At 40.7% G+C, this 25,923-nt stretch overlaps 6 protein-coding genes across 8 annotated transcripts; 5 read left to right on the forward strand and 1 right to left on the reverse strand.

The window, feature by feature from the left end:
- Positions 1-560: 560 nt before the first annotated feature.
- LOC103334030 (endoglucanase 9-like) lies at positions 561-3,359 on the forward strand. The gene is given in 3 exon segments (XM_008236951.3): positions 561-1,077; positions 1,727-2,644; positions 2,647-3,359. Coding segments are annotated over 3 exon segments (1,815 nt in total). The 5' UTR covers positions 561-719; the 3' UTR covers positions 3,186-3,359.
- LOC103334031 (uncharacterized) lies at positions 1,457-6,157 on the reverse strand. Of its 3 annotated transcripts, XR_016127851.1 has the most exons (10): positions 5,697-6,153; positions 5,388-5,518; positions 5,048-5,133; positions 4,816-4,910; positions 4,647-4,743; positions 4,418-4,532; positions 4,114-4,268; positions 3,888-4,013; positions 3,406-3,708; positions 1,457-3,181 (listed from the first exon to the last, which is right to left on the reverse strand). XR_016127851.1 is itself a non-coding variant. In XM_089054340.1 (9 exons), the coding sequence occupies exons 1-9, from the start codon at positions 5,799-5,801 to the stop codon at positions 3,484-3,486; spliced, it is 1,143 nt and encodes a 380-aa protein (XP_088910466.1). In that variant the 5' UTR covers positions 5,802-6,157; the 3' UTR covers positions 1,457-3,483. The 3 variants fall into 3 exon arrangements, 2 of the variants coding, with proteins under 2 accessions (XP_088910466.1, XP_088910465.1); XM_089054340.1 differs by having other exon boundaries at positions 1,457-3,708; positions 5,689-6,157; XM_089054339.1 differs by having other exon boundaries at positions 1,457-3,708; positions 5,697-6,152.
- A 198-nt stretch (positions 6,158-6,355) lies between these two features.
- On the forward strand, positions 6,356-8,214 carry LOC103334029 (uncharacterized). Its single transcript, XM_008236950.2, has 3 exons — positions 6,356-6,928; positions 7,180-7,569; positions 7,660-8,214. Exons 1-3 carry the CDS (start codon positions 6,490-6,492, stop codon positions 8,025-8,027), a joined length of 1,197 nt encoding a protein of 398 aa, XP_008235172.2. The 5' UTR covers positions 6,356-6,489; the 3' UTR covers positions 8,028-8,214.
- Positions 8,215-10,822: 2,608 nt separating this feature from the next.
- LOC103334026 (GATA transcription factor-like protein) lies at positions 10,823-12,190 on the forward strand. Its single transcript, XM_008236948.3, has 2 exons — positions 10,823-11,177; positions 11,330-12,190. The coding sequence occupies exons 1-2, from the start codon at positions 10,989-10,991 to the stop codon at positions 11,981-11,983; spliced, it is 843 nt and encodes a 280-aa protein (XP_008235170.2). The 5' UTR covers positions 10,823-10,988; the 3' UTR covers positions 11,984-12,190.
- A 4,729-nt stretch (positions 12,191-16,919) lies between these two features.
- LOC103334023 (uncharacterized) lies at positions 16,920-17,787 on the forward strand. Its single transcript, XM_008236946.3, has one exon. The coding sequence runs from the start codon at positions 17,094-17,096 to the stop codon at positions 17,547-17,549; it is 456 nt and encodes a 151-aa protein (XP_008235168.2). The 5' UTR covers positions 16,920-17,093; the 3' UTR covers positions 17,550-17,787.
- A 2,865-nt stretch (positions 17,788-20,652) lies between these two features.
- Positions 20,653-22,889, forward strand: LOC103334022 (putative galacturonosyltransferase-like 7). The gene has a single exon (XM_089053996.1). It carries the CDS (start codon positions 21,371-21,373, stop codon positions 22,499-22,501), a length of 1,131 nt encoding a protein of 376 aa, XP_088910122.1. The 5' UTR covers positions 20,653-21,370; the 3' UTR covers positions 22,502-22,889.
- The last annotated feature ends 3,034 nt before the right edge of the window (positions 22,890-25,923 follow it).

Consider the following 25,923-nt stretch of genomic DNA (forward strand, 5'->3'; position numbering starts at 1 on the left):
CTGAAAGGTAACAAAAAAGAATGGAGTCTGAAAATATAACTCCCGAAAATCAAATCAAGTTGAAGAGAGAGAGAATTGGCTTGGAAGGTTACCATAATTAAGATATGGAAACGGATTCGATGCACTAGGCAGTAGGCAGTGGCAAAATTAATGAAATGACATATTAATTTTCCATTTATTGTGAAGATTTGAGAAAGATTGACCTTTGACAACTCACGCAAACACGTTCGCATTTAATTAGGGCATCCAATTTCCCAATTAAAACTAACTAATATACATTTTTTTTAATTTTTATTGTTTGGAGGAGACGTGTGTAAAAGAAACCTTCCACAATTGTCTTGGCCATTTGAGAAATCGAATAGTCGAGCAGAAATAGGTATTGTTTGAGTAAGATACAATTGTCTTGATTTTGTTTGTGCATGACATTGATACATTACATGATTACATAGGATGATATTTGTAATAGGAATTTTTTTGGCAGCAAATGAAGATTGAATTGATGACACTTGGCAATTACAAAGCAATTTGGATGCCTAATTGTAATTGCAAACATGCACCACCAAATCAAATTAAAAGAGTGAGAGTGAGTAATTAGAGTAAAGAGGGAAACAGCAATCTGTTTTAACGCTGGCAGACAGACAGACAGATAGCTACAAAATATATAATAAATCAGAGCAAAGCACCAGTAACTCATTGTCAGAGGAAGGAAGGAAGGAAGGATGAAGAAAGATGACAAATGGGGTGGTGCTCCGGTGGAGATAGAGGCAGAGCCAGCGACGACGTCGGATGAGGTGAAGCAAGGTTGGCTGTTGAAGCCAGAAAATAAAGAAAATGGTGGTCACGACCATGAGAGGAATATTGATGGGAAAAAGAAGAAGAGGAGGATGATGAGCAAGATTTTGGGGAGCCTGGTGAGCATAAGGAGCCTAGTGGTGGTTGGGGTTGCCATTCTGGTGGCCTTGATCATTGTCTTAGTTAAGATTGCTCAACGCAACCACCATCATCTGAACTCTTCATCACCTCACAACTATACCACCGCCCTTCACCAAGCGCTCCTCTTTTTCAACGCCCAACGCTGTATGTACTACTCTGTTCTCTACCCAATATTCATTCATTCTCCTCTCTCTCTCTCTCTCTCATTTACTAGACTAATTATTATCACTAGTTTTTTTAGTTGTTAACCACTTTGTATCCAAGATTTATTTTCTTTAATTTCAACAGGCCGCTTCTTGTTCTTTGAATTGTGATACCAATGCACAAATGAGTTACCAACTCTCTTCTTTTTTCTTATCAATTGTGCTACCAATGCCTCCTCAGTCCTCACCATTTATTTTTATATAAAAAAATTAGCAAAAGCATAATCCTTTTCTTTTTCCCCAAAAGAAAAAAGAAAGAAGAAAAACGATTTAGCTTGCTAGGATTAGGAATGGCTGTCACAAGAAGGAAATCCAGGAAATTGTCTTAATAGAGAGATACCTTGTAGGTGGACTTTCAACGCCAGTCCAAATTAGATGCATACTACTGACTGAGTAATTTGCCACCTCAGTCATTGTAGAATTATAAATTATGTGGATCAGTAACACCACATGAGTGTCACGGTCATACTAAAGAATTTCTCCTTGACCCCTTGGTCTTGGTTAAACACATACCAAAATGTAGTATGATAATTGTAATTGAACTAACATCTACTCCTAATTAACCTGTAAGTTCCATTTTATATACGCAGCTGGAAAACTGCCAAAGGACAACAATGTTTCATGGAGAGGTGATTCCTGCTTGACTGATGGCAACTCTAACACCAAAACTCTGGTTGGCGGATATTACGACGCTGGAGACGCAAGCAAGTTGAGCTTCCCTGCATCTTTTGCCATGACCATGTTGAGCTGGAGTGTGATCGAATACAGTGCAAAATATGAAGCACTAGGAGAGCTAGACCATGTCAAGGGCATCATCAAGTGGGGCACTGATTACCTTCTCACCACCTTCAATTCCTCTGCTCATTCCATTGCCAATGTTGTTGCAGATGTTAGGGGAGGAGATCATGATGCTAACTCTCACGACTGTTGGATACGTCCTGAAGATATTGACCATCAAAGAACCGGACAAGAGTGTTATAACTGCCCAGCCCTCGCTGCAGAAATGGCTTCTGCTTTAGCTTCTGCATCCATTGTTTTCAAAGATAACATTAAGTACTCACAGAAACTTGTTCATGGTGCTGATTTACTCTTTAAATTTGCTACCAAACAGCAAGGTGCAAAGTATGCGGGCGGTGCAGACCCGTCGTCCCCTCTCTACAATTCTACTGGTTTCTGGGATGAATTTCTGTGGGGGGGATCGTGGTTGTATCTTGCAACAGGGAATTTATCCTATCTTCAACTTGTTACTAACCCTGACTTGGTTGGGCATGAAAGGGCTTTGTGGACTGACCTTGATAATAGGGTACTTAGCTGGGACAACAAGCATGCTGGTGCTTTTTTGCTTCTAAGCCGATTGAGATTGTTCCTGAGTTACGGCTACCCCTACGAACAGATGTTGAAAAAATTTCACAGCCAGACTGAAGAAACAATGTGCTCCTACCTTCCTGTTTTCCCAAGCTTCAGAAGAACAAAAGGAGGGCTGATTCAGTTGAACCATGGAAGGCCAAAACTCTTCAGTATGTAGTCTATGCAGCATTTTTAGCTCAACTATATAGTGACTACATTGACGCTATTTCTGCTCCTGGATGGTATTGTGGACCCACATTCTACTCCAATGTAGAACTGCGCAGGTTTGCCAGGACCCAAATTGATTACATTCTTGGCAAAAATCCTCGGGGTATAAGCTACGTTGTAGGCTTCAGTGAGCATTTTCCACAGCATGTGCACCATAGAGGGGCATCCATTCCCCACAATAAGATCAAGTATGGTTGTAAAGGAGGATTGAAATGGAGAAAGAGTCGGACACCGAATCCAAATACAATTGTCGGGGCCATGGTTGCTGGTCCTGATAAGCATGACAATTTCCAGGATGTCCGTTTCAATTACAACTACACTGAGCCGAGCCTCGTAGGAAATGCAGGTCTTGTTGCTGCACTTGTGGCACTATCCAGTGGAACCCCTTCTGGTATTGACAGAAACTCAATGTTCTATGCAGTTCCTCCCCTTACTTCACCCCCACCACCTCCTCCATCACCTTGGATACCCTGAGATGTTTTAGTAACATTCATCTCTTGTGACTATGTCGTCAAATATTATTTTTTCCTATTTTTTTCTTTTAAAACCAAAAACAAAATTGAAAGCAGTTGATTCTATTTTTGCATTTTTTTTCCTTGTCCAACAACAAAATTTCTCGGTGAAGTCTAATAAGATTACTACCAAAAAGGTCTGATAATTTTTCTGCAGGTTCAGTATAATAAGATGAGCTTACACTATTCTCAGTGAAGTTCTATCTTCCAATATCATCTCAATGTCAAGTACACAAATTTGAGTAATTCTTCCTTCCGAGTCATTGCAGATTGAGACAACCTGTAGCATCAATAAGCTCTCCAAGTCTTTTTGCAGCAGAAGCCAAAGTCTGATCACTTTTACAGAAAGCAAACCTAATGTATCTCTCCTGATAGCTGTAACCTCCCAGAGAAAATTTCTCCCGAGACAAATGCGTATGAAAAAATCCACATCCTGGCACAGCCACAACCCCTGCTTTCTGTATTAACATTTTAACATAATCTACCTGAAAAAAAAAACATGAATCTCAATCATTCATATCACAAAAACAAGTAATTTATCTAAAATTAAGGAACATAGACTGAATTGCAGCCTGCAGGACTGGAGAAATGCAACCAACCCTGAGAAATTAATTGAAGGTTTTCTGCAAAATTATAAGACCAATAAAGTAAAAGGCAAGCATACATCAGAAAGTTTGCAATTTTCAGGTAGCTCTGCAAATAAAAAGAGCGCACCCTGAGGCTTGAACTGAATCTTAAAGCCAACTCTGGTTAGCAAATTGACAATGTAGTCTCGTCTTGATTCATAATCCTGAGCATATGGAGACAACAACAATGATGGATTAGTCATCATCACCAGTTGCATCACATGGACAAATAAGCTACTAGGGGATATGCCTTTTGGGCCTTACACTTCTCAATGATTCAAAGTATTCAGGGGGGCTTCCCAAAGCAGTCAAGGCAGCTTCTTGGAAAGGTGCTGGAGCAGAATCTGTAAGTTTAGTATGAATGTTTCTGATTGCAGATGCAATGAAAGCTGGAGCAATTGCCCATCCGACCCTCCAACCTGATAGACAAGATTTCAGCAACGAGACAATGCAATTCAAATAAATTTTAATTTGAAGCAGAAAGAAACAATTAGCTCTATTACAGAAAAAGAAAAGCATGCAGAAGCAAATTCAATCAACGCTCTTTGGGGGAAGAATAAGATGTAACCTGTTACACTGAACGTTTTAGATAAGGAAGACGTGATAATGGTCCGCTCTTGCATTCCTGGAAATGATGCAAGGGATCTATGTTTCTCACTGTTGAAGGTTATATGCTCATATACCTGCACAAACATTCAAAAGGACAAAATCCATAATTCTTTTAGCAGTTTAATTCAGAAAAAGCTTATGGTTCAATATACCTACGTCTTGTTAGTATAAGGAAAAGAATGTCATACTTCATCTGTAATAGCTAGGCAATTCCTCGTGCGACATTCTCCAGCAATAATCTCAAGTTCATCTTTAGTGAATACTTTGCCAGTTGGGTTGTGAGGACTGCAAAATTTACATCAGTACATATCGACATAATAATACAAGAAATATGAGTTCTTGGTGGTTGCTTCTAACCTGTTGAGTACTACAGCTTTTGTTCTCCCAGTGAAAGAGTTGATGAATTTGTTAGGGTCCAAGGTCCACTGAGGTGGGTCGAGAGCGACGTATACCTGTGACATTCATTGTATTGAAAAAAAAAATTAGTAGAAATTTGAAATTCCGTCTGACCATCAAGCAGCTGCTGCTCTAATCTGAATTCATAACACAAAGTGCCTTCAGTGACAAGTAATAGGAAGCAGAGGCTTACTGGGACTCCCCCAGCCATCTTAATGCATCCTTCATATGTTTCATAGCAAGGGTCAAACAGTACAACTTCATCACCCTTGTCTATTACTATCCAACCAGGAGAGGAAAACAAATTATATCAATCCCCAAACAAGAAAAAGAGAAAAAAAGAAACAAAAAGAAAAAGGAATCCCATTAAGACTCAGAATATTATGCAGTGGTTCTTGGGACTCTCTCCACTCCCAGCCATTTTAGTTTATAATAAAGTTTCTGCTTCTGCTTGTGCATGTAGGAAAAGGAAAAAGAAGTTAATATTGAAGGTGATAAATGAAAGTGGAGCTTAGAGTGATGAGGTAGCATACTTGCAAAGGCAGCTGCCGCGAAGGCCTCAGATTGGCCACAACAAATAGCTATATCAGTAAGAGGGTTGACATCCAATCCATGGATTTGCTTCATTATGTTTGCCAGGAGGTCATATATTCCAGGTACATGCCTTACATTAATTAACATCAAAGGAACATTAATATTTAACTTGAGCTAGTCAAGTCAAGGTACGTAGTTTATATGCAGTGGTGGGCAGGGGAAGTGAGTGGGTGTTTCAAATTCAATTTCATTTTGATGAAGCAGAGCTGAGCTGAGCACATGAATTTCTAGTGTACCTACCTACCTACCTGTATTGATTGAAGTCGGAATGAATAGCGGAAATGGCAGCGGATTTGATATGGGAAGGTGCAGGGAAGTCTGGAAAGCCTTCGGCGAGGTTGATGGCGTTGCATTTCTGGGCAAGATGGGACAGTTCCTGAATGGGAGATGGTGCAAAACTCTTTGCCACGCTCGATAACTTATTCTCCATTTCACTTCCAATTTCAATTGCTTTGCCGCGGTGTCTTTCCTTTTCTTCACTCTATCTATATTTATGATTACGAGTTCCTCAAATACAACACACACATTTTCTTTTTCGTTTTTCTTACTTTAACAATTGACCCCTCTCACTCTCACACACACTACCCTACCCAGGAAGGCCTATGATGGGGATGGATTCTGATTTGACATGAATTGGAAAAACATGAGACAAGTTACAAATTTTCACCAGAAACTTACCCCAAAAGCGATAAGTAAAACAAACAAGACGCACATATGATATGACCATGTATTTACGTTGGCATATGGCGAAAATGCCCATCACCATTCACCACCCGTGACCTATGTGTGGGTGTTGTGGTAAAATCGTGAAGGTGCTTACAAGTGCAGGAAAGAGATAGGAAGCAGCAGCCTTTGGATTTAATCTAAAGGCGAGTCCCGCCTTGACCCATCTGGACCCCATTGAAGGAGACTCCTTTGTCCATACATATAATCATATATTCATATGATTTCTTGCCTTTTTCCTTTTTGGTGGATACTCGAATTAAACTCAAAGCACAGCTAGCATACAACTAAGAAGTTGAACAAGAGTATATCGTGGAAATGAAGAACCAGCTGCTCTGTTCCAGCACAGATGAATCAACTACAGACGAGAATGATGAAGAGTACTGGCCAAGATCAGTAGCTGCTAATAATAATTGTTGGTGGAGATCATGGGGTGCAAAGTTTGATGTTAAGATGATGAAGGTTGATCCAAGGATGAGAGTGGTGAGAGAGTTGGAGAGACTGGCTTTGGTGGCAACGCACAGTCATCACGAAGGGCTGAATGAGCTCCGGCACAAGCTGCACATGTATCGATCAGGTGATTTCTGGATGCCTATAGGAGGTATCATTAAGGAAAACATGGACATCCCACCGCTGGCCACAATTCTCTTGGTTGGCTTCTCTGCTTCTGGCAAGACCTCCCTCGTCAACCTTATGTACTCTGTTTTGGGTCGCTCCGGACTCGTACCCTTTGCTCAAACATCACCGCCGGAGACAGGTACGAATTAATTAACCTGATTAGCTATATATTTTAACTTACTTCCTTACCTTAATTATATACATATTACACAAACACAAAAAACAAAATATATATTATTATACATATAATACTGTTCTTTTTTCTTTTAATAAAGTATTAACAACATGGTATATTTGTATTGGTACGTGCTGCGTGCACAATGGGCTACATGATATCCATTGTTATTATTATTAAGTAGTAATTAATTGAATTTTTATTTGTGTTTGCAGGAAGTTATTCTTCAAACCATAGTAGTAAATCTAGAGCTAGCATGGTTTTGAAAGAGCACAATGTGCTAAGGTCTTCGCGAAGTGGGTTCTGTGTGTTTGACTCGAGGGGATTCGAGTACGACCAAATGGGTGAGGGTGTTGAAGAACAAGTATCAAATTGGATGAATGACGGGGTTCGCCATAACCAAGTGTGCTTAAGACCAGGCGACGATGCTGCGTTAATGGAACATGAAGAATATTCGGCTTCAAAGTTTGTGAGGAGGAGAGTGAATTGTGCAATGGTGGTGGCTAACATGGCAGAAATCTACAAGGCATTGCAGGCTGGTGATTCTAAGCCAATGGAGGCCACGAGGCAGCTTTTCTGCTCTGTCAACGCTTTCACAAATTGTAGTAAGTTTTCTGCTCATTCATTTTTATCATTTAATTCTTCAATTATAATATATATAATATAATATAATGTAATATAATTTGGGAGTGCAGATGATGATGAGAGGCCTATCTTGATCTTGACACATGGCGACATGTTATCAACTGAGGAGAGGATTGAAGGGCGGCTCAAAATCTGTGAAAGTGTGGGTGTATCGGAGACCAGTGGAGTATATGACATCGTGTGCCTTACCGAGTACGGATTTCTGGCAGAAGAATCAGACCCAGTTTCAGCCTATGCCGTCACTGAAGCAGTGTATAGGGCATTGCTGATATCGGACAGAACCCACTCACCCAAGAAAAGCCTTGAGGACTGGGCATTGCTTGTATTATCCTGGATCATGTACTTGCTTGGCTCTCTATTTGCTCTGCTTGCTCAGATTTGCCTCAAACTCGGTCGACACACCAAGGATATATATTAAACTAGTACTAACCCGCTCAGCTCTACTAGGCTTACCATTCATTTCTTTTTATGTAGTGTTCATTAATTACACGTGTTTTACTAACAAATACAATATGTATGTTTAAGGAGCTCTGATCTGACTATGTGTAATATAAATAAATATTTGAACATGGTTATTCCATATAATCGAGGAGGAGTTTACTTTACAGCTATCTGCTAGCTAGAGCATCTTCTTCTTCTTCTGTGTTTTTTTTCTTTTCAAATTAATACGAAGTGGAGGAACAGTCATGGCTCAAGTAGTCCATGGATTTGATAAATAATTCAAAAGCGTTGGATAGATGAAAAACATTTGAAGCCCAAATGATAAGTGTGTTTGAATTTGATCTGTCTTCAACAAGCGTACTTGGGATGGACCACGCTGAAGGGAAGGGAAAGGGAAGGGGGGGTTTCCATCCATCCATCCATATTGCCATGTCTGCCATGTCTGTCTCTGTACAATAAAAAGAAAGAGACTGGCTGTCTGTCAGTGCGTCGCTATTTGCATATGGACCAGAATCAATCTATGGGCTGGATTTTGTCTGTTATTGTAACTTTATCTCCCTAACTTCTTATTCCATCTTGTTTGTATAATATTTCTTATTTCTTATTTCTTGAAACGTAATGACAAAATACCAAAGCTCATGGTTTCTGGCTCTTTATCTGTATCTCACCACTCATCACTGGCCCACAAACAACAGCCTTTCCTCCCTCCATTTAGATAACTATTAACCAAGCCATTACCCAAAGCCAAGGTGAAAATATGTGTGTAATTAAATTATATTTCAATTTTCAATATCAAAGGAGACAGTGATTGGACTGGGATGGCCCAAACCTTCTTTCAAAACAACTGAAAATGAATGCAGCTCCTGTAAAGCAAAGGGACACAAAACACCGAATATTTTTAAGAATATACAAACAGAGGTGGGGAAGTCTTGGGGCGTTTAAGTCATTTTAGAATATACCAGAGCTAGGGTTTTGTGTTGCCCCCACCTCCCCAAAGACGTTTTTCAAATTTTGTCGTGGCTATAATATATATACATTTAGCAAATATATAATTCCGTTTATGCGCTTTTCTTGTCCCTGTTTTGTTTTCCCCCTGCGCGCCTCCCTCTTTTCGCCAACCATTATATTTCTCCCTCAGTCGCTGGTCGTAACGAAATTGTTTGATCTCTACTAGTACTAGTATTAGTCGTAGCTAGCCAAGGATATGTTTCATGGGGTGGGGTTCATTTATTTAACATCCATGATCCATCCATCCTTGTGTGAAGTGTGCTGTTGATCAGCGATCAGCCGCTAGCTAGATGTGTTGTAGGTGTGTTTGATCAAACTCACCACCCATTCTGATTTCTTGGGCCTTTTATTCTTCTCATGAACATGAAACCACTGAAATAAGAGCTCGCTGTGTCAAGTATCATGGATCAAAGACAGAAAGTAAGAGCCATCCATCTTCTGATGTTTTTTAGCATCCACTGAACTGATATTGATAGTTCATTCATAAAAGTGTAACTAGCTAGCTTAGCTAACCTTGATTTCTGAAAACAGGGATCAGAGGCAGAGCACATGAATCAGAGTAGCATTGCGCCGCCCAGCAAAAGCTGTACAGATTGCCACACAACAAAAACACCATTATGGAGGGGAGGTCCAGCTGGGCCAAGGGTAAAATTTCATTTCATGGATCAACTTATAATTCATATCCATTTTCCTTTTGTTGAATTTGGTTTGGTTCTTTCATTAATTGAAGGGCATATAATAATAATATATACATGATGTTTTCAGACTCTTTGCAATGCATGTGGGATTAAATACAGAAAGAGAAAGAGGGCTCTTGTTGGTTTAAACAAAGGAGCAACTGGAACAGAGAGGAGGAAACACAAGACTATTGGAGCCCCTTTGAAGCTGGGATTGAAGTCTATGGAAAGAGAAATGGTCGAAATGGTGTTCCACTTCCACAAGAGGAAGTTGAAAGAAGAAGAAGAAGCCGCTATACTGTTGATGGCCCTATCTTGTTCTAGTGGCACTGGCGGCGCCGTCTATGCTTAAAACTCTGTTTCCTCACTCTTGTATGTATCTAAATTCTAAATGATGCTTTTGCAGCAGCTGCCAATTCATTTGTATGAAATTTTGCAACATTCATGCAAACGAAAAGCCTTCATTTGTTTGCTTGATGGTTGTTTTATGTTTTTCAGCTTTATATATACATATATGCTTGGTGGTTGTTTAGAACTTGCTCGATGGTTGATATATGCTATCAAGTAGTGATCATTAAGTTAAGCCATCATTGTGTTTTGTTACTTGCAGGGGCATTACTTCTCATTGGTATTGTTTTCTTTGTAACATTGTTTTTTCACGAACTTGGAGAGATTTCAGAAGGGGATTAGTGAGTTAACACTATTATTACTAATAAACAAATTCATTTAATTGTTTTTATAATTTTTTTTAAAAAAGTAAGAACAATGGACCTATTCAAAAATCAATCCTACCAGAAATTCCATGGTAGTTGAGATGAGAACAAAACGCATGCATATCCAAAGTCCAATTAAAACATGAGATGACTTCTTTCTACTTGCTTCTGGGTTCCTCTCCTCCACAATCTTCAATCATTTGTATTACAGACAAAAACAGTAGTAATAATCATCTTTGTTTACAGATGTTGTAAAGAAAAGAATCAGAAGGTGACACGCAAAGTACACCTAGACATTCTAAATCTAAACTGTTACCACGTCAGTGCATGTAGTTACACGTGTCCTCACAGTTGACCCTACAACCTCTTTCTACTCCTAGACATTCTAGGAGGTTCCCCTGCCTGCAGCTCTGTATTGTTCCAGGACTTTCCACAACAACAACTGAGGAGGCCATCAATTTAAAGAAAGCAATACGAGCTAAAAAACAATTGAATTGAGGCATATCAGATCAGATCAGATCATTTACCATAGGGATCAAAATGCAATATTTACAAAAAACAGTGGCTGCTGCTGTAGCACCAAGGTCAAGGTCAGTTTGGGTGCTTAGCAATCAAGCTCAATCTCTGCAACCAGGACATGCTTCGGCCAAGGCTAGTCGCCCTGCTGACCCAGCCCTTCACGCTGGGGACTATGAAGCTGACCCTGTTGTCACCACCGGAGATCTTCAAGTAAGACATATATATCTGAGCTCCAATTGAGTTTTTTGCCTTCAATTAGGTGGATGTACAATATTGTCTTTATATGTATCCATTCAGCCAACTACGACCTAGCTACTGGCTATAATCAACTACAACATCAATTGATGAAAATCTGTGTATAGGCTACAGAAAATGTTGCAGAGGAAAAAGCAGCCGTTGATGAGCAACAGAGGCAAGTAGACAAACCACCCAGCAGCTGGGGCAAAGGAAAAGGAAAAGGAACAGGAACAGAACCGGTTTCACCTCCTAATAAACCCTCATATCCAAACGCAAGTTTCCCAAGGCTAGAGAAGACAGATGTGACTCTGCAGCCGGATCCGTCGGACCACCCAATCAATTATACGCAGAAAAGGCGAGCTAGCCAATACGCAACAGCTTCCACTGGTTTATCATTAGAGAATTTCGATTTGGAAAAGGTGAGCTGTGTGGGGCTGGATGGTACACCCTTGCCAAGGGACAAGGAAAATGAGGAGCACAAGACAGATAGAGATAGGGAAGACGAACGAGAGTACTACAAGCATCACAAGGCTTCGGCGTTGTCGGAGATAGAGTTCGCAGATACCCGGAAGCCCATTACGCGTGTAATGTACGGCACGGCTGCCGTATCGGAGTATGGTGCAGATAGAGATGTCATTAGATGGAGGCCGGAGCAGTTGGACACGGCTGAGGAGGCACTGCGTAGAGCTGCAAGGATATGGAAAGAGAATGCCATGCGTGGTGACCCTGATGCTCCTCACTCCAGAGTGCTCAGAGCTCTACGCGGGGAGTCATTCTGAGTCGGGACAGATCACTCATCTATATATGTAATCTGATGCATGAATGGGATGTAATATGTATTGACATTTAATAATTGTATATGTATGTATGTATATAGATATATATATATATATATGTATATGTGTGTGTGTGAGAAGAACCTACATGTAACCGCCTATCATGGAAAGTTAAAACATGGCAATGAGTGATGAATTGATGATGATATAGATGCAGTGTGAGTATGCAAAGTCTCCAAGGATTAAAATGCCAAATATCAAATGATACATATATATTTTATCACAATTTTCCAGCTTGCAGGGTTTGAATTTTCAAAGAGACGAAATTCAGGGTAACACGTGGACTTATTCAATAGAAAGAGCTCAATATCTATCACAAAGCTCCACTTTAAGAACAAAGAGTGAATAGTTGGGAAGAAGAGCTAACCCTTACGTTGTTGATAAACGCTGAGAAAGAGAGCGTCGCTATAAGCCCTAGCTTGATCTTGATGTATGAATTTGCAAGAGATGCCAGACCCGCCCAAGAAAAAAAAACATTTTCTTTAAAATAAAAATAAAAATACCCCACCCGCCCAGACCCGCCTAGGCCCATTTTTCGAACTTTGATTGTTTGTTGGTCATTAAAGCGCAGTCGTTTTGGGCTTAACTCTTTGGGGCCATCATCTGAAATCACCAAAACGCCGTTACAGTTCTCCTTTCATTTCCACGAAATCAAAATCCCCGACCGTTCCCGTCCCGCCACATAACCGCACCACCGCCGAGCCTCGTCGGCTCATCCCCTCATTCTAATTTAATCTCACCCGCAGAAAAATCACAGCTTCCGTGCTACCGTCATTTGTAGTTCCGATTGCACCATGGAGGCGGAGAAAGCCACAGACGTGTCAGACATTTAGAACGAGGACGACCTCGACGAGTAGCCCGACGAGGTGATCGAATCAGCGCCACCTCTCAAAGTCGGCGAAGAGAGAGAGCTCGGTAGCTCTGGCCTCAAGAAGAAGCTTCTCAAGCGCGGCCATGGCTACGAAACCCTCGAGCTCGGTGAGGGTGGAGTGGTGAAGGGTTTGGACCATGGCGTGGTCTCTACGAAGAAGGGAGAGATTGTATTGTTCACATTGCCTGCTGAGCTGGGCTATGGTGTTGTTTGTGGGGGTGGCTCTGTTGTGCCGTCCAATGCTGTTGAGCAAAGATGGTGGGATTGTGAAGAAGATTATCGAGAAAGGAGAAAGGAATGAGCAGGCTGGTGATTTGGATGAAGTTCTTGGTACTCTGATGCCTCATTATCTAATCAATTTGAGTTCTTTATTGCTTATTATATTGTGTTAATAGCATGTAATCACAGTTCTGTCAACCTCAATTTTGATGTTTTTATTGGAACTTTGTTGTTAATGCAGTCAAGTATCGGGTGGCGTTGTTGCAGAGACACCAGAAGAAGGAATTGAATTCTATGTGAAAGATGGTATTTTCTTTTTCTTTTTTGGTCTTAATCTGATGTGATTTTAATGAGGAAAGGCAATTCCTTTTGTGATTATACCATTTTGTGATAATTGAATATTAACTTGGGGTTTGTGTGTGTTTCAGGCCATTTTTGTACAGCATTGCCAAAAGCAATCAAGACAATGAAAAGGGCAGATTAATTGTTCAACCTCAGTGTATGTCTTTATCCTTGTTATAATACTGCTATATATGTCTGGCAAAAAGAAAAAGAAAAAAAAAAAGAATGAATCGTCTGACAATGAAAGTTGCATAAATAATTGTAGATGCCTTTGGTGTGGAGGGGAGGGATGCAAACAATGGGTTTCAGTCTGTTCTGCCCCTCCAAGTTCTGTGCTGAACATTGATCTGGAGTTGGCGTCTGTCAAGCTTGTTCTTGATGTTACTGGTGATGCCAAGGTAATAAAGAAGGTCTTGAAAGAAAGGGAAGGTGCGCGGGTTGCTAACGAAAGTGCAAGTGTTGCTGGTAAGTTTATTGGGATGCGCATTATTTTACCATATTATTACTAGAATCAGTTAGGAAGTACTTGGAGGTAATTTTTGGAATACATAATACATAACGCGCCTGTGATATCATACCATCCTATCCTACTACTAGTTATTAAACATTTCTGTACATCTCCAACTCCAACTGCTGCAGTTAGCTAATATATAGCCATATATCTAGTTGAAGATGGCACTGTTTTTGAGAAAAAAGCGTACAAGATAATAAATTGGAATTGAGTAACACGTACGTATGTAACTATTGTCCTTTTTATATTATTTATAATAAATTATTTTGAGGGGGGGAGGGTGTATCGTAGAAGATAAAACACCGACAAATGGTGCGGTCACCAATACACATGCATACTTGGCTCCCAGCTCTCTACCAAATCAACATTGTCTTTATATATACTCATGACGTGAACCAGTCTTGATCAACATTAATATTGTCTCTTACTATTGTATCGATTGATAGGAAGTCTTCTATCTCTTCTCTATGGCTAATTCAATTCCCATTTCAGTGCGAATCACACTGACCATCACCACAACTCTCCTTGTCATGCTACTGCGTGCATATGCTTCACCAGTTGTACTAGCAGCACCAGTTCCAAAGACGAAACAACCTGCACAATGTGTGAAGAGTGTCCCAACCCATGCCATGTGCCATCATCACCACCGCCACCAGCACCCGTATCAAAGAATGCCCACCACCTCCTGCCCGCCTTCTCCACCACCTCCTTCTCCACCACCGCCAGCTCTCCCTGAATGCCCACCACCACCGCCAGCTCTCCCTGAATGCCCACCACCACCGGTAACGTTTGCGGCTCCACCTCTTCTCCTCCTCCAGGGGCAGATGTGCCCTCATTATTGCCGTACCGGTCGCCGCCGCCACCCTATGTTCCAGGCAACCCAATAGCCCCACCCCTTTATCCTACAGATAATTTTAGTCCTCCAGAACGCCCTTATCCTTCTAAATCGGTTCATTCGAGAATGCACTCCTCCTGCTCCACTCTTGCTTCCATATTTGTCTTGTTCACTTCAAGTTGCTTCTTCTTCTTCTTCTAGGTAAGTAGGGAACAAATAACCGTCGGCAGTAGCTAGCTAGCTAGTTCAGTACTGATACTGCATGTGACATGATATATGTCAGCCCCTTAAGCCCCTTAGCTAAGCTAGTAATAAGGCCTTCTTCACTGAAGCGCGATTAGCTCTAGTGTGTAATATTAATGCGTTTCCCCCTCTTAAACATATTATATAATTCATTCCTTTCTGATGTAACTTTTCATTTCATGATGCCCTTCATCGCGTTATTATATGAATAAATCAGTATTTAACTTTTTAGTTGTTGTATGTCTGTAAGACTGTAAGACTGTAAGACCGTAACCTGGTAATTAATCAAAGTGTGTGTTCAAATTTTCGCAATTACATATTGGAATATAAATTTATCTATACCATAGATTATTAAGGAATTGATATCCTAATTGTATTATGTATATGCATATTCGATCGGCTGCTTTGGTCCCACTACCGCATGCGGTTACATTACAGCACATCGGTTTGGCACTTCGGTAGGTTCTTCTGTGTGGTCACCCAAAATAGTGACTCAGAGTCAGAGACATAGATACATCCCTAACCCTATGGAAAGGAACAGGTAAGGCCACAGACGGAGACTGGGCCCAGCCCAACATGGGAAAATTATTTATTAGGTTGGGCTCCAACCTCCTATTCTTGATAGCTGCTCTTCCAGGTTTGTTGAAATTTTTCTTGTGAGATATGCTTTTATGGGTGTGTGTTAAGATAGCTTTTGGAGGGGGTTAATTTTGTTACTGATAACAAAAATGATTTGGTTTGGATTTGGAGGTTCACTCATTGACGCGGTTAACTTATTCCCAACAAACAGCTCCATTTACCTAATTCACCTAATTTATTTACCTTAACAAGTTTAATTTTGTGATGGAATAATGTAGGGTAAGGAATGCATGCTAATACGCTATGCTGATAGTTGGCTTGGGGGCCCATGTAGCGGCCAACTCTATTAATTATGTTTATGAGGTGGAAAAGTTACAGCAGGCTGTGTGACTTTGCACTGCACGAATTAATTAATGCGTGACAAATCTGTTGGATTTGAAAGAGATTGCTTGTTCAAAGCATGAAATACCTACAAAGTAAGTATGAATGAGGACATTATTATTTATTTATTTATTTTAATTACTTTTTTACTCGTATGAATGAGGAAGTAATTAGAGTCCTTGTAGATTAGTCTTTTTTTTCTTTTCTAGGTTTCGATTTTGTGAACTTGATTAGTAAAAGAAGACGAGGAAAGAAATGCATTTATTAAAAATCCAAAACCTGTCGTATTTTGAGTCTCAACTGTTTACTCAAGGCATGAATTACTTGTGAATGGCAAAACCAAAATCTGTCGTATAGTCTCTTTCTTCTTCTGCACATATGCACATTCATGTTCATGACGAAACGACCTCATTCATGTCGTATAGTCTCTTTTTTCAATTTTAACCGCGCCCACCCCTAAGAGCATCCATAGTGAGAGGGTGTATAATAGGATGTATGTTAAATATATACCCCGGTGATCGGAATTACTCACAATGAGGGTGTAAATGAATGTATATTTACATCATCACCATAAGATGTAAATATAGATGTAATTGTAAATCTATTTTTACATCTCTTACAAGTAGGACCCAGCTGAGAAAAATGGAACAAATCAATTATACTAATAGTAACAGAGTTGAAAATGATCCAACGGCAGTAAGTAATAATAACAAGGTTGAAAAATGATCCAACGACGTGGAGCATCATATGCATGTAGCACGAGCCGTGCCCACCCACCCACATTCAATATGGACTAGGACAAGCTTGAGAAATGCAGGTAGCCCCTCTCATTTATGACCACTAGATCACCACCTCTCTTTTAATAATATTATTATTATGTAGACCATCATATACATTTAGAATTGAGAATTGAGTGATGGATTATAAATTATTGATTATTATTATATAATAGCGTCACCCACCTTCACTTTGCTCTCTCCCCCTCATATCTACGCCGTAAACTAATTTTCGATAGAGAGAGAGAGATTACAAAATTAAAGTGGAAAGATAGAAGCAGCGCGCGGCAAGAACAATGGAAGGTGTCTCTACAAGCATGTACAAAGGGTTGAGAGGCTACTGGCGGAGGAGAGGCTACGAGAAGCTAAGTGGGTCCGGTCGACTGACGGAGCTGCGTTCGGGCAGCAAAAGGCGTGCACGGCGGATCCGAATCAAAATAAAAATGGGTCGGAAGCTGAAGTTGAGCTTCCTCAGAATGAGAAGAATGCCTTCGCCGAAGAAGTTGTTGGTTTGGCTCCGGGACGCCTATGTGAAACTGATGCTGGGATTCGCTAACTCGGGGATGTTTAGTACCGGCTTCGGTGGGGGGCCCATGTGCGACTACGGTAGCGGTTCCTTCGGGAAGGGCCCACTTAAGGAGTATGATGAGAAGATGATTGTCGAGATCTACAAGTCCCTGATGCTGGCGCAAGGTCAGTTGGTGCCCAGCGACGCAGCCAAGTTTGGCTCAGAAATCGTTAGTCGACGGTAAATCCCGACGATAATAATCACATCACAGACACAGACGCACGCACAAAAAATGAAAGATAAAAATGCTGTGTGAGTTAAGATTTTAGTAATCTCTTCTCTTGTAGCAAATTGTAATGGGGGGGTAGATTGGCAATAAGGTGATAGAAGCCTGGTGGTGGTGATAGATTATTAATAATTATTATGATTTTGTTGATGAATGAAGCAAATAAATAAATAAATAAGCATCTTTCCAATTAAAAGTGCATGTGGCTCATCGTATCTTGTAGCTCATATCGAATCAATAAGTTTGGCAATCGCCATTGATTAATCAAGGCGGGGAACAACCGGCCGACAAGATTGTGAGTTGTGACTTATTAATTAAAGGCATGAAACACGAAAGAGTTTAGTGTTGTACACGTCAACGTTGATGTTCTTGTGGATTACCCCAACAAACAAAAACAAAACGATAGCATTATTAATGTTGTATCACTCAAGTTTTGTTCCTTTTATGAGATGAAGACGACGAAGAAGAGGAGATGATGTTTTCCTTCATCCCATCTTTAATATTTAAACTGCCTTCTTCAAGAGAGATGAGATTTCTTAGTAACTTGTTACATGTGATCCACGTCTTTTTATATGTGATTCAACTTCAACTACATCATTCCATTGCTTATAAAACTTATGATTCTAATAAAACAGTGGGTTGATGATTCCTTGGATCGGATTTCACATGAATCGTTGACTACCGCCACTTGGCAGACACCACTCAATCCCGGCCTTCCTTTCACTTTAATCATAATGCTATGTCTTGTTTGTGGGCTACAAGTCAACTAGTTCGAGCTTTTATACTGGGCTGGGCTGGCCTATTCGCAGTTTAGCCTAGCCCCGTTCAAAATACATGCATACTGGGCTATGCCTACTTTTCTTTTTTGTTGGACTTTCTCGAATCGAAATGTTATTTTTGTTGGACCAAATCGAATTGTTAAAATGTGCAACTTGTACGCACAACTTGAATATTAATATTAATATTATTGATATTGCAGATTGCAGATTGCAGATTGCAGAGAGAGGCGTGGCCAGGCTGGCGTTAGAGAAGTGAAGCGTACGGACTATAATGGTGTTGTGTCAACCGAGGCGCTTCACAAAACACAGCTGTGCTGCGTTGCGAGGGAGAGAGAGAGAGAGAGAGAGAGAGAGTACCGTACGCCTGCCTGCATCCGCTTCAACTCAATGGGACTTGACGACATCACAGGGATGGGGATCAATGATCGACTCCACGTGGTACCACGCCATTGGTTTGACCTCCCAGCTGGTCTACACCAACGGGCCTGGCCTGGAAAGGCCTGAGCTCTTCTGATGTTTTCTGCTTGAGCTAAAGATTTTCCCGAGGTCTTTGAATTTCGTGCAAATTTCCAATTGGGTCGACATACATACGTATATTATATATTATATATACGTGCGATAAATGTGTGCAAGCAAAATGACAAATCAGCATAGCAGCATAGATTCTGCGGGGCCCCTCTACGAATTCGTGTAAACTACGTACAGAGACTTTTGCTGAATGATTCCTTGTGGTGTGGGCTCCCATTCTCTTCAAATTCAATTATGACGAGGATGGAGATCAAACGGCTTTTTTCTCATCTCATCTCATCTCATTGTGATGTGGTGCTACTGTAGTGAACATAGCATGCAACATAGGGGTAGTTATAAATTTAAGGAAAATGGCCAAACATCGTATTGTGATTCGTATCGAAGACCCACTACGTAAACGAAAACAACGGGACCTAAGATTTGAATGCCTACACACACGACACGATTTGTAGGAAATGTCTCGTTCAATTTCCAAAATTCACTTTGACAATAGTAAGTCATAGTTTTATTTTCAAGTGTCTTCTAATGTCGTAATTCAGTCACTGCCAAGAAAAATTCCGTATCAGAATAATTTTCACTGACAAAATTCATTCCAAAATCTACAATGATCATTGCCCTAATGGTGCTAAATTTGTTGTCATTTGAAGAAACAGATGTAAAGAACAAATATTATAAATTCCAATAAAATCAATTCAAATGAAGGAAACATGCAAAGCGCGAAATATAGCTTATAGGCTTGACGAAACGCTCAATAAATATTAATTTAATGTATAAAGGAATTCCAAAATTTATGTGTAGGCACTTCTCTAACGTATCACACATAACATAGGTATATAAACTGTTTATTTAAATAAATAATCAAAAATTGCCCTTTAACTATTTCCATTCGAAGGGAATCAAGTCTTTTCTTGTATAATAAAACCAAACAAATTGACCCAAGCTATTCCGGTTTTTCTTGAAGTTGGAGTGAAAATATGAAAATCACTGACTCAAAAATCTTATATAGACGCACATGTTACTCATCCTTTAACACATATGGCAATGATTGGTGTGAGTGTCACGGCTACCCCTATATGCAACATATACTCTACCTCGTCGAATATATATCACCTTCCATGGTTTGGTATGGGTTTAACCAAAGTAATACTAAATCGGACAAGTCCTAATTCCTGAATTAATCTCTCGCTCCACCTCACACACACCTACCTGAAAAAGTTTTAAAAATCAGATCACAACAAGTCAAGAAAAGAGGATGCGTGACATGTACAACCGTCCGGATGTGGAGTGAAGAGGCTTTGCCCCGTGGCCTGGGTTGCAATCGTCATTTTGATACAAGACAGGAGAACAGCTGGCCCCTTCCCCTCTTTCCTTCTACGAGGCTCTGCGATGTCATATGCATTGAATCTCTTATTTTTTAGTTTACTATTTCTAGATTTCTACCACTATCCAAACTCAGATTTATATTCCAGAAATTAAAACGTCACGTATTAAATTAAAATGTATACAAATTTATAAATAAATTCAATTCTAAATATGTATTTATAAAAAAAATTCAACATTATTTAAATATAGAAACACATCTAAAATCAACATCAAAGTCAACAAACGTATATTTTTGGTGTGTTTATAAACGAATTTTGAGATAATGATGGACTGGATGTGTTTATAAAGTATTTTGGGTGTTGAATTTTTTATAATTTCAATTTTATTTTGGGTGTTTTAGTGAAACTCCCTAAAATTTATACCTTTACACTTAAAAATAAATAAATTACAATTTATGTTTACCCGTGGATTTCTATGGTGGAAAAATGTAAAGCTGGAAAGGAAAAGAAAAGGTCTTACTTTCCCTTTCTCCACTCTCTCTCTCTCTCTCTCTCTCTAGTTGTGCTGTGCCTCCGCTCCATCTTCTCTTTCACAGTTTCATCTTCTCTTAGTCCGATACTCCCAGGAAGAGCTTAATAATAGAGTGAGGCAAGAGAGACAGAAGAGGAGAAGAAGGGGAAGGGTAGAGCACACGGCGGCGCGCCTTTTCTTGTTCGCCGTGTCTGGCCTGAGAGGTTCATGGATGGGGGTTCTTCCTCCTCCTTTTTCTCCCTGAAAATTCAAAAAGGTCGCTTCGCTTGGTTCCCACGGCAACAACCCCCACACTACACTTTGATAGAGAGGAAAGGATCGAGATTCCCTCCCACTCAAAGCATTCTTCTTAATCCCCCTAATTTGCTTGCTTATATTCACTCTCTAAGTTTGCCGTGATTGCCACTTTTAAACGCCAATCGGTCTCTCTCTACAATTCTGGCGGACCTCAAAGGAACCTTAGCGTTCCTTTCGTCGATTGTAGCAGGAGATCATTTCAATTTCTTCGATTTCTTCCAGTTTAAGAGAAAGAGGAGGAGGAGAGGACCTTTCTGCAGCGGCGGCACCAGCAGCAACAACAACATCAACAATAATACCAAGAAGAAGAAGAAGAATAAGATGCTGTGGATTATTAGATTCTCTGGCTTCTTCTCTGCTGCAATGCTCATGATCGTTCTCTCTCCGTCTCTCCAATCCTTCCCTCCCGCCGAAGCCATCCGATCCTCTCACCACCACCACCTCGACTACTCTTACCTCCGCCTTCCTCCTCCGGTTCTCCTCTCCGATTCCGGTTCGATGGTTGGAGCAGGAGGCCGCCTCAACTTCCGAAAGGCCTCGGCATTCCGCAATTCCAATGAATGTGCATCCCCAAGTGCCAAGACCCAAATCGGGGATGCGTGCGATCCCAATTTGGTACACGTGGCCATCACTCTGGACGTTGAGTATCTCCGTGGGTCAATCGCCGCCGTCCACTCTGTGCTGTATCACTCGCTGTGCCCGGAGAGTGTCTTCTTCCACTTCCTCGTCTCGGAGACGAATCTGGAAGCCGTGGTCCAATCCACTTTCCCGCAGTTGAAGTTTAGGGTCTACTACTTCGACCCACGGATGGTACGGAGCCTGATCTCGACGTCGGTGAGGCAAGCACTGGAGCAGCCGCTCAATTACGCCCGCAACTACTTGGCGGATCTGCTGGAGACCTGCGTCGAGCGGGTCATCTACTTGGACTCTGATCTCGTCGTCGTCGATGATATTTCCAGGCTCTGGACCACCAGCCTCGGTTCCAGAACCATCGGGGCGCCCGAGTACTGCCACGCCAACTTCACCAAATACTTCACCCCCGCTTTCTGGTCGGACAAGCGGCTTTCCGGCACATTTGATGGCCGGAAACCCTGTTACTTTAACACCGGCGTCATGGTCATAGATCTGATAAAGTGGAGGCGGGGCAGGTACACCAAGCGGATCGAAAAGTGGATGGAGATCCAGAAGAACCGCCGGATCTACGAGCTCGGGTCGTTGCCACCCTTCCTTTTGGTTTTCGCGGGACACGTGGCGCCCATCGAGCACAGGTGGAATCAACACGGCTTGGGAGGCGATAATGTGAAGGGCAGCTGCCGTGACCTCCATTCCGGTCCGGTTAGCCTCCTGCATTGGTCCGGCAGTGGCAAGCCCTGGCTCAGGCTGGACTCCAAGCGGCCCTGCCCGCTCGACGCCCTCTGGTCACCCTACGACTTGTACGGACACACTAAATGAAATTGAAGCGCAAGGTCAAATTAAGGGGTAGTCTAGTCGCCGGTAAATTCCCTCCAGGTCTTATTTTGTCACATCGTTTGCTATTATTTTTTTAATTTCCCGACTGAATTTGCCATTGTTTTTTTTTTCCATTCATTTTTTAATTTCTTTAATTGTTTTCGTTTTGTGTCGGTTGTCTTGGTCATCTTCATCCTTCTTCCTCACTTTAGTGTGACCTGTGACCTACTCAGATATTTTTTTCTTCTTTTTTTTTTCCTGTTAAATTTTTGTTAATGATTAGGTGATCTGTCACTCTGCTGTTCAGGCAATTTGTACTCTATTCTTCTATTATTCGTGCCACTGAAAATAAAAGGAGAAAAACAAAGGGGATATTCAATTTGTTATTGTATAGATTTTGTTGAATAGTGTGTTTGTGAAATGCGTTTTTGTTAGGGCCAAACAGAAGAGAATTCACTTCACTCACTCACACTGTGTATGAGAGAGAGAGAGAGAGAGAGAGAGAGAGAGAGAGAGAAAAGGAAGAAAAGCTAAGCAAGCTTAAAAGCTAAGATGACATTTGATTACATACATTTACTAATGGGGGGGAATAAGGAAAGGAAAGGGAGGGTTGGGTTGGGTGGCCTCCGAACTCCAAATTCTTCAAGTAATACATACGAGGTCGAAATCGAAATGGGCGATTTGCAGTTTTGGAGTAAATGAAAGTAGCTCAGGTACGTTGGCAACTGGGGAACATAAGACATTTATGTTTACGAGTGTCTCTAGGGCTTGGGCATATCAATGGTGGCTAGCTGAGTAGCTGGTGCCTGTTTGGTTCTTGGGAGTTTCTTCGAGTTTCTTCACTTTATGGTAAGGCACTCTGTTTTGGTAATCAATGGAAGTGGCCTCTCCTTTAGTTTTAGGGAGTTTTACTAAAACACCCAAAATAGGGGCTGAAATTATAAAAAAATTCAACACCCAAAACACTTTATAAACACACCCAAAACTCATCATTATACACACTCAAAATCCATTGATAAACACACCCAAAAAATATACAATTGTTGATTTTGGATGTGTTTCTATGTTTAAATAATGTTTGAGTTTTTTTATAAATACATGTCTAGGATTGAGTTTATTTATAAATTTGTATTAGTTTTAACCTATAGACATTGAATTTATAAATTTGTATTAGTTTTAACCCAAATAAGATGACATAGCTGCTTGTTGTTAAGTTACCAATGTACCTGTAGTAGTGTACGCCAATTGGGTACACACTGCGGGGTTTTCATTTATTCACTCATTTGCATGTGTAGATAGATCATAGGATGCATGAATGAGCACACTGATATTTGTGGGTGGTTGTTGTGAGCTAAATCCTAATCCCTCATTCTGTCTTTGCATCGCCATCTTTATCTGAACTGATGATGATGAGTGCTTCTGCTTATTATCTCAATGATTAATCCACCGATCCCAAAAACTGGATGAAGATTATTGCTAATGATGGGGAAGGAAGGATTGGGAGTCACTGTTGCGTTAGCGTAGCAAGTGTCCAAGCCACTGGACGGAGAATGATTGGGACCGATTCCTTATGCCCCGCCATCGCACGTGTCCAGTTGCTTTGGTGGGTCATCATCTATTTTTATTTATTTTATTTTTGGGGTTTCTTCTTGTTGCTTCCATCCCATATTCTTCTTGTTAGAATCAGTCTCAAGCACCTCCCCCTTCTTCCTTTGCTGTCACTCTCAGACAAAAAGGAGGAGGAGAATAGAATTAAATTTTTGTGTGGTCGTCGGGTGAGAGGCGCTGGTGGGATGGTTCTAGTGATGTTGTAGAAGAAGAATGCAGTCAATGCATGCAGCTGCAGGCACGCACGGGTGAATCAACAACCTGAATAGAATAGAATAGAAATGGGTTGGGTTGGGTTGGGTTGGGTTTTGTCAATTCAATTCAACCACATAATCATGAGGTGCAGCTTTAGGATGAAAGTTGATTCAAACAAACAATGGCTTTACGCCCAGGGCATTCCCATTTAAGAAAAGGAGAGAAGGTAATTTTCTGTTGCTTTCCTACCCCGCTAGTGTTTTATTGTAACAAGAATAATAAGATAATAATAATAATAATAATAATAGCATGTGGTGGGGGAGGAAAGTGAATTGAGAGTATGCTGTTCATGCGTATTGAATTGCACTACTCGAATGAAAGCTCTACTTACTGAAAGAGTAGAGGCCCATTCATTCTGTTGAGAGATACAGGGAGGGGAGGGCAGGGGAGTCCAGTGTGTAACCCATCGCGATCGGATTGGGATGATGGTCCCCCCTCTCCCTCTCGTCTCTACTCACTCTCTCCGAATCTTATTTATAGCATATAGCATACATACAACTTTTAATCATCATCAAGTAATAAGAACCAACCACATATTTTGATTTGGTCCCTCCGTCCCTAATATCTCCACTCCACACTGGATATCAAAGGGTGCACGAGTTTGGGAATAAGTCCATTTGAAGTCGCTTCACAAGTCTATTCGGGCTTTCTAATAGCTATCCTGTGCGCATTTACTTGGGTTTTTTAGCCAAGACTCAAGAGCAAATGGAGAGAGAGAGATATGAGGCCCCTCCCAACCCTACCCTATCCTACCCTAAGCCTAACCGAGCGTGGAGGAGGGGAGGGGACCATAATAATAATAAGAGGAGTTTCACTAAAACACCCAAAATGGGGTTGAAATTATAAAAAAACTCAAGCATTATTTAAACATATAAACACACCCAAAATCCATCATTACACACACTCAAAATCCATTTATAAACACACCCAAAAAGTTAATTTTGGGGTTATTTTGGGTGTGTTTCTATATTTAAATAGTGCTTGAATTTTTTTATAAATACATGTATAGGATTGAGTTTATTTATAAATTTGTATAATAGTATAATAACAATATGTCTCTCTCTCAAATTCAATGGTCCATCTTAGATTCTTCTTAGAAGATGCATTTATTATTATCAAGTAAGTTATGTACATATTTGCTTGCCTAATCTAATCATAGACCCATACCCTCATACCCATAGGTATGGATTTAGGGAGGCTATCTACTCCTTTTCTAGTGGTACTACTAGGACATACATACATACATACATACATTGAATCATGGGGCCAAGAGCCAGCCTCATTGCCTAAAAGACCAAAACAAAGACAGAAAACTAAGCTTAAGCGCACCACCCTTCTAATCTAATGCACACCAGAATCCTTCGATTCATTGCAAACAAGATAACAAGCTAATAATAAGTGGATAATCATTTCATTTCACAGAATACGGCAAATTCAAACAATTTTACAAGGCTGGGATGCCTACGACAAATGTCTTCACCAGTTTCAGTCCACCCAAAAAGGTCTCAAATGCTATTTGTAGCACGTTTACTCACCCACTTGCTAACTGCCTCTTTCACAGT

This window comes from Prunus mume, linkage group LG6 (genome assembly GCF_029339155.1).
Source record: "Prunus mume cultivar Tortuosa linkage group LG6, ASM2933915v1, whole genome shotgun sequence".
Classification (NCBI taxonomy): domain Eukaryota; kingdom Viridiplantae; phylum Streptophyta; class Magnoliopsida; order Rosales; family Rosaceae; genus Prunus; species Prunus mume.

Excerpts from the sequence above, each read along its gene's own strand:
- LOC103334031 (XM_089054339.1), bottom strand. The coding sequence starts at position 5,878 with ATGGAGAATAAGTTATCGAGCGTGGCAAAGAGTTTTGCACCATCTCCC. Across the intron at positions 4,533-4,646 it reads GCCTAGCTATTACAGATGAA|GTATATGAGCATATAACCTT; the intron begins GTATGACATTCT and ends ATGTTTGTGCAG. Across the intron at positions 4,269-4,417 it reads TAAAACGTTCAGTGTAACAG|GTTGGAGGGTCGGATGGGCA; the intron begins GTTACATCTTAT and ends CTTGTCTATCAG.
- LOC103334029 (XM_008236950.2), top strand. The coding sequence starts at position 6,490 with ATGAAGAACCAGCTGCTCTGTTCCAGCACAGATGAATCAACTACAGAC. Across the intron at positions 6,929-7,179 it reads AACATCACCGCCGGAGACAG|GAAGTTATTCTTCAAACCAT; the intron begins GTACGAATTAAT and ends TTGTGTTTGCAG. Across the intron at positions 7,570-7,659 it reads CAACGCTTTCACAAATTGTA|ATGATGATGAGAGGCCTATC; the intron begins GTAAGTTTTCTG and ends TTGGGAGTGCAG.
- LOC103334026 (XM_008236948.3), top strand. The coding sequence starts at position 10,989 with ATGCAATATTTACAAAAAACAGTGGCTGCTGCTGTAGCACCAAGGTCA. Across the intron at positions 11,178-11,329 it reads TCACCACCGGAGATCTTCAA|GCTACAGAAAATGTTGCAGA; the intron begins GTAAGACATATA and ends ATCTGTGTATAG.
- LOC103334023 (XM_008236946.3), top strand. The coding sequence starts at position 17,094 with ATGGAAGGTGTCTCTACAAGCATGTACAAAGGGTTGAGAGGCTACTGG.
- LOC103334022 (XM_089053996.1), top strand. The coding sequence starts at position 21,371 with ATGCTGTGGATTATTAGATTCTCTGGCTTCTTCTCTGCTGCAATGCTC.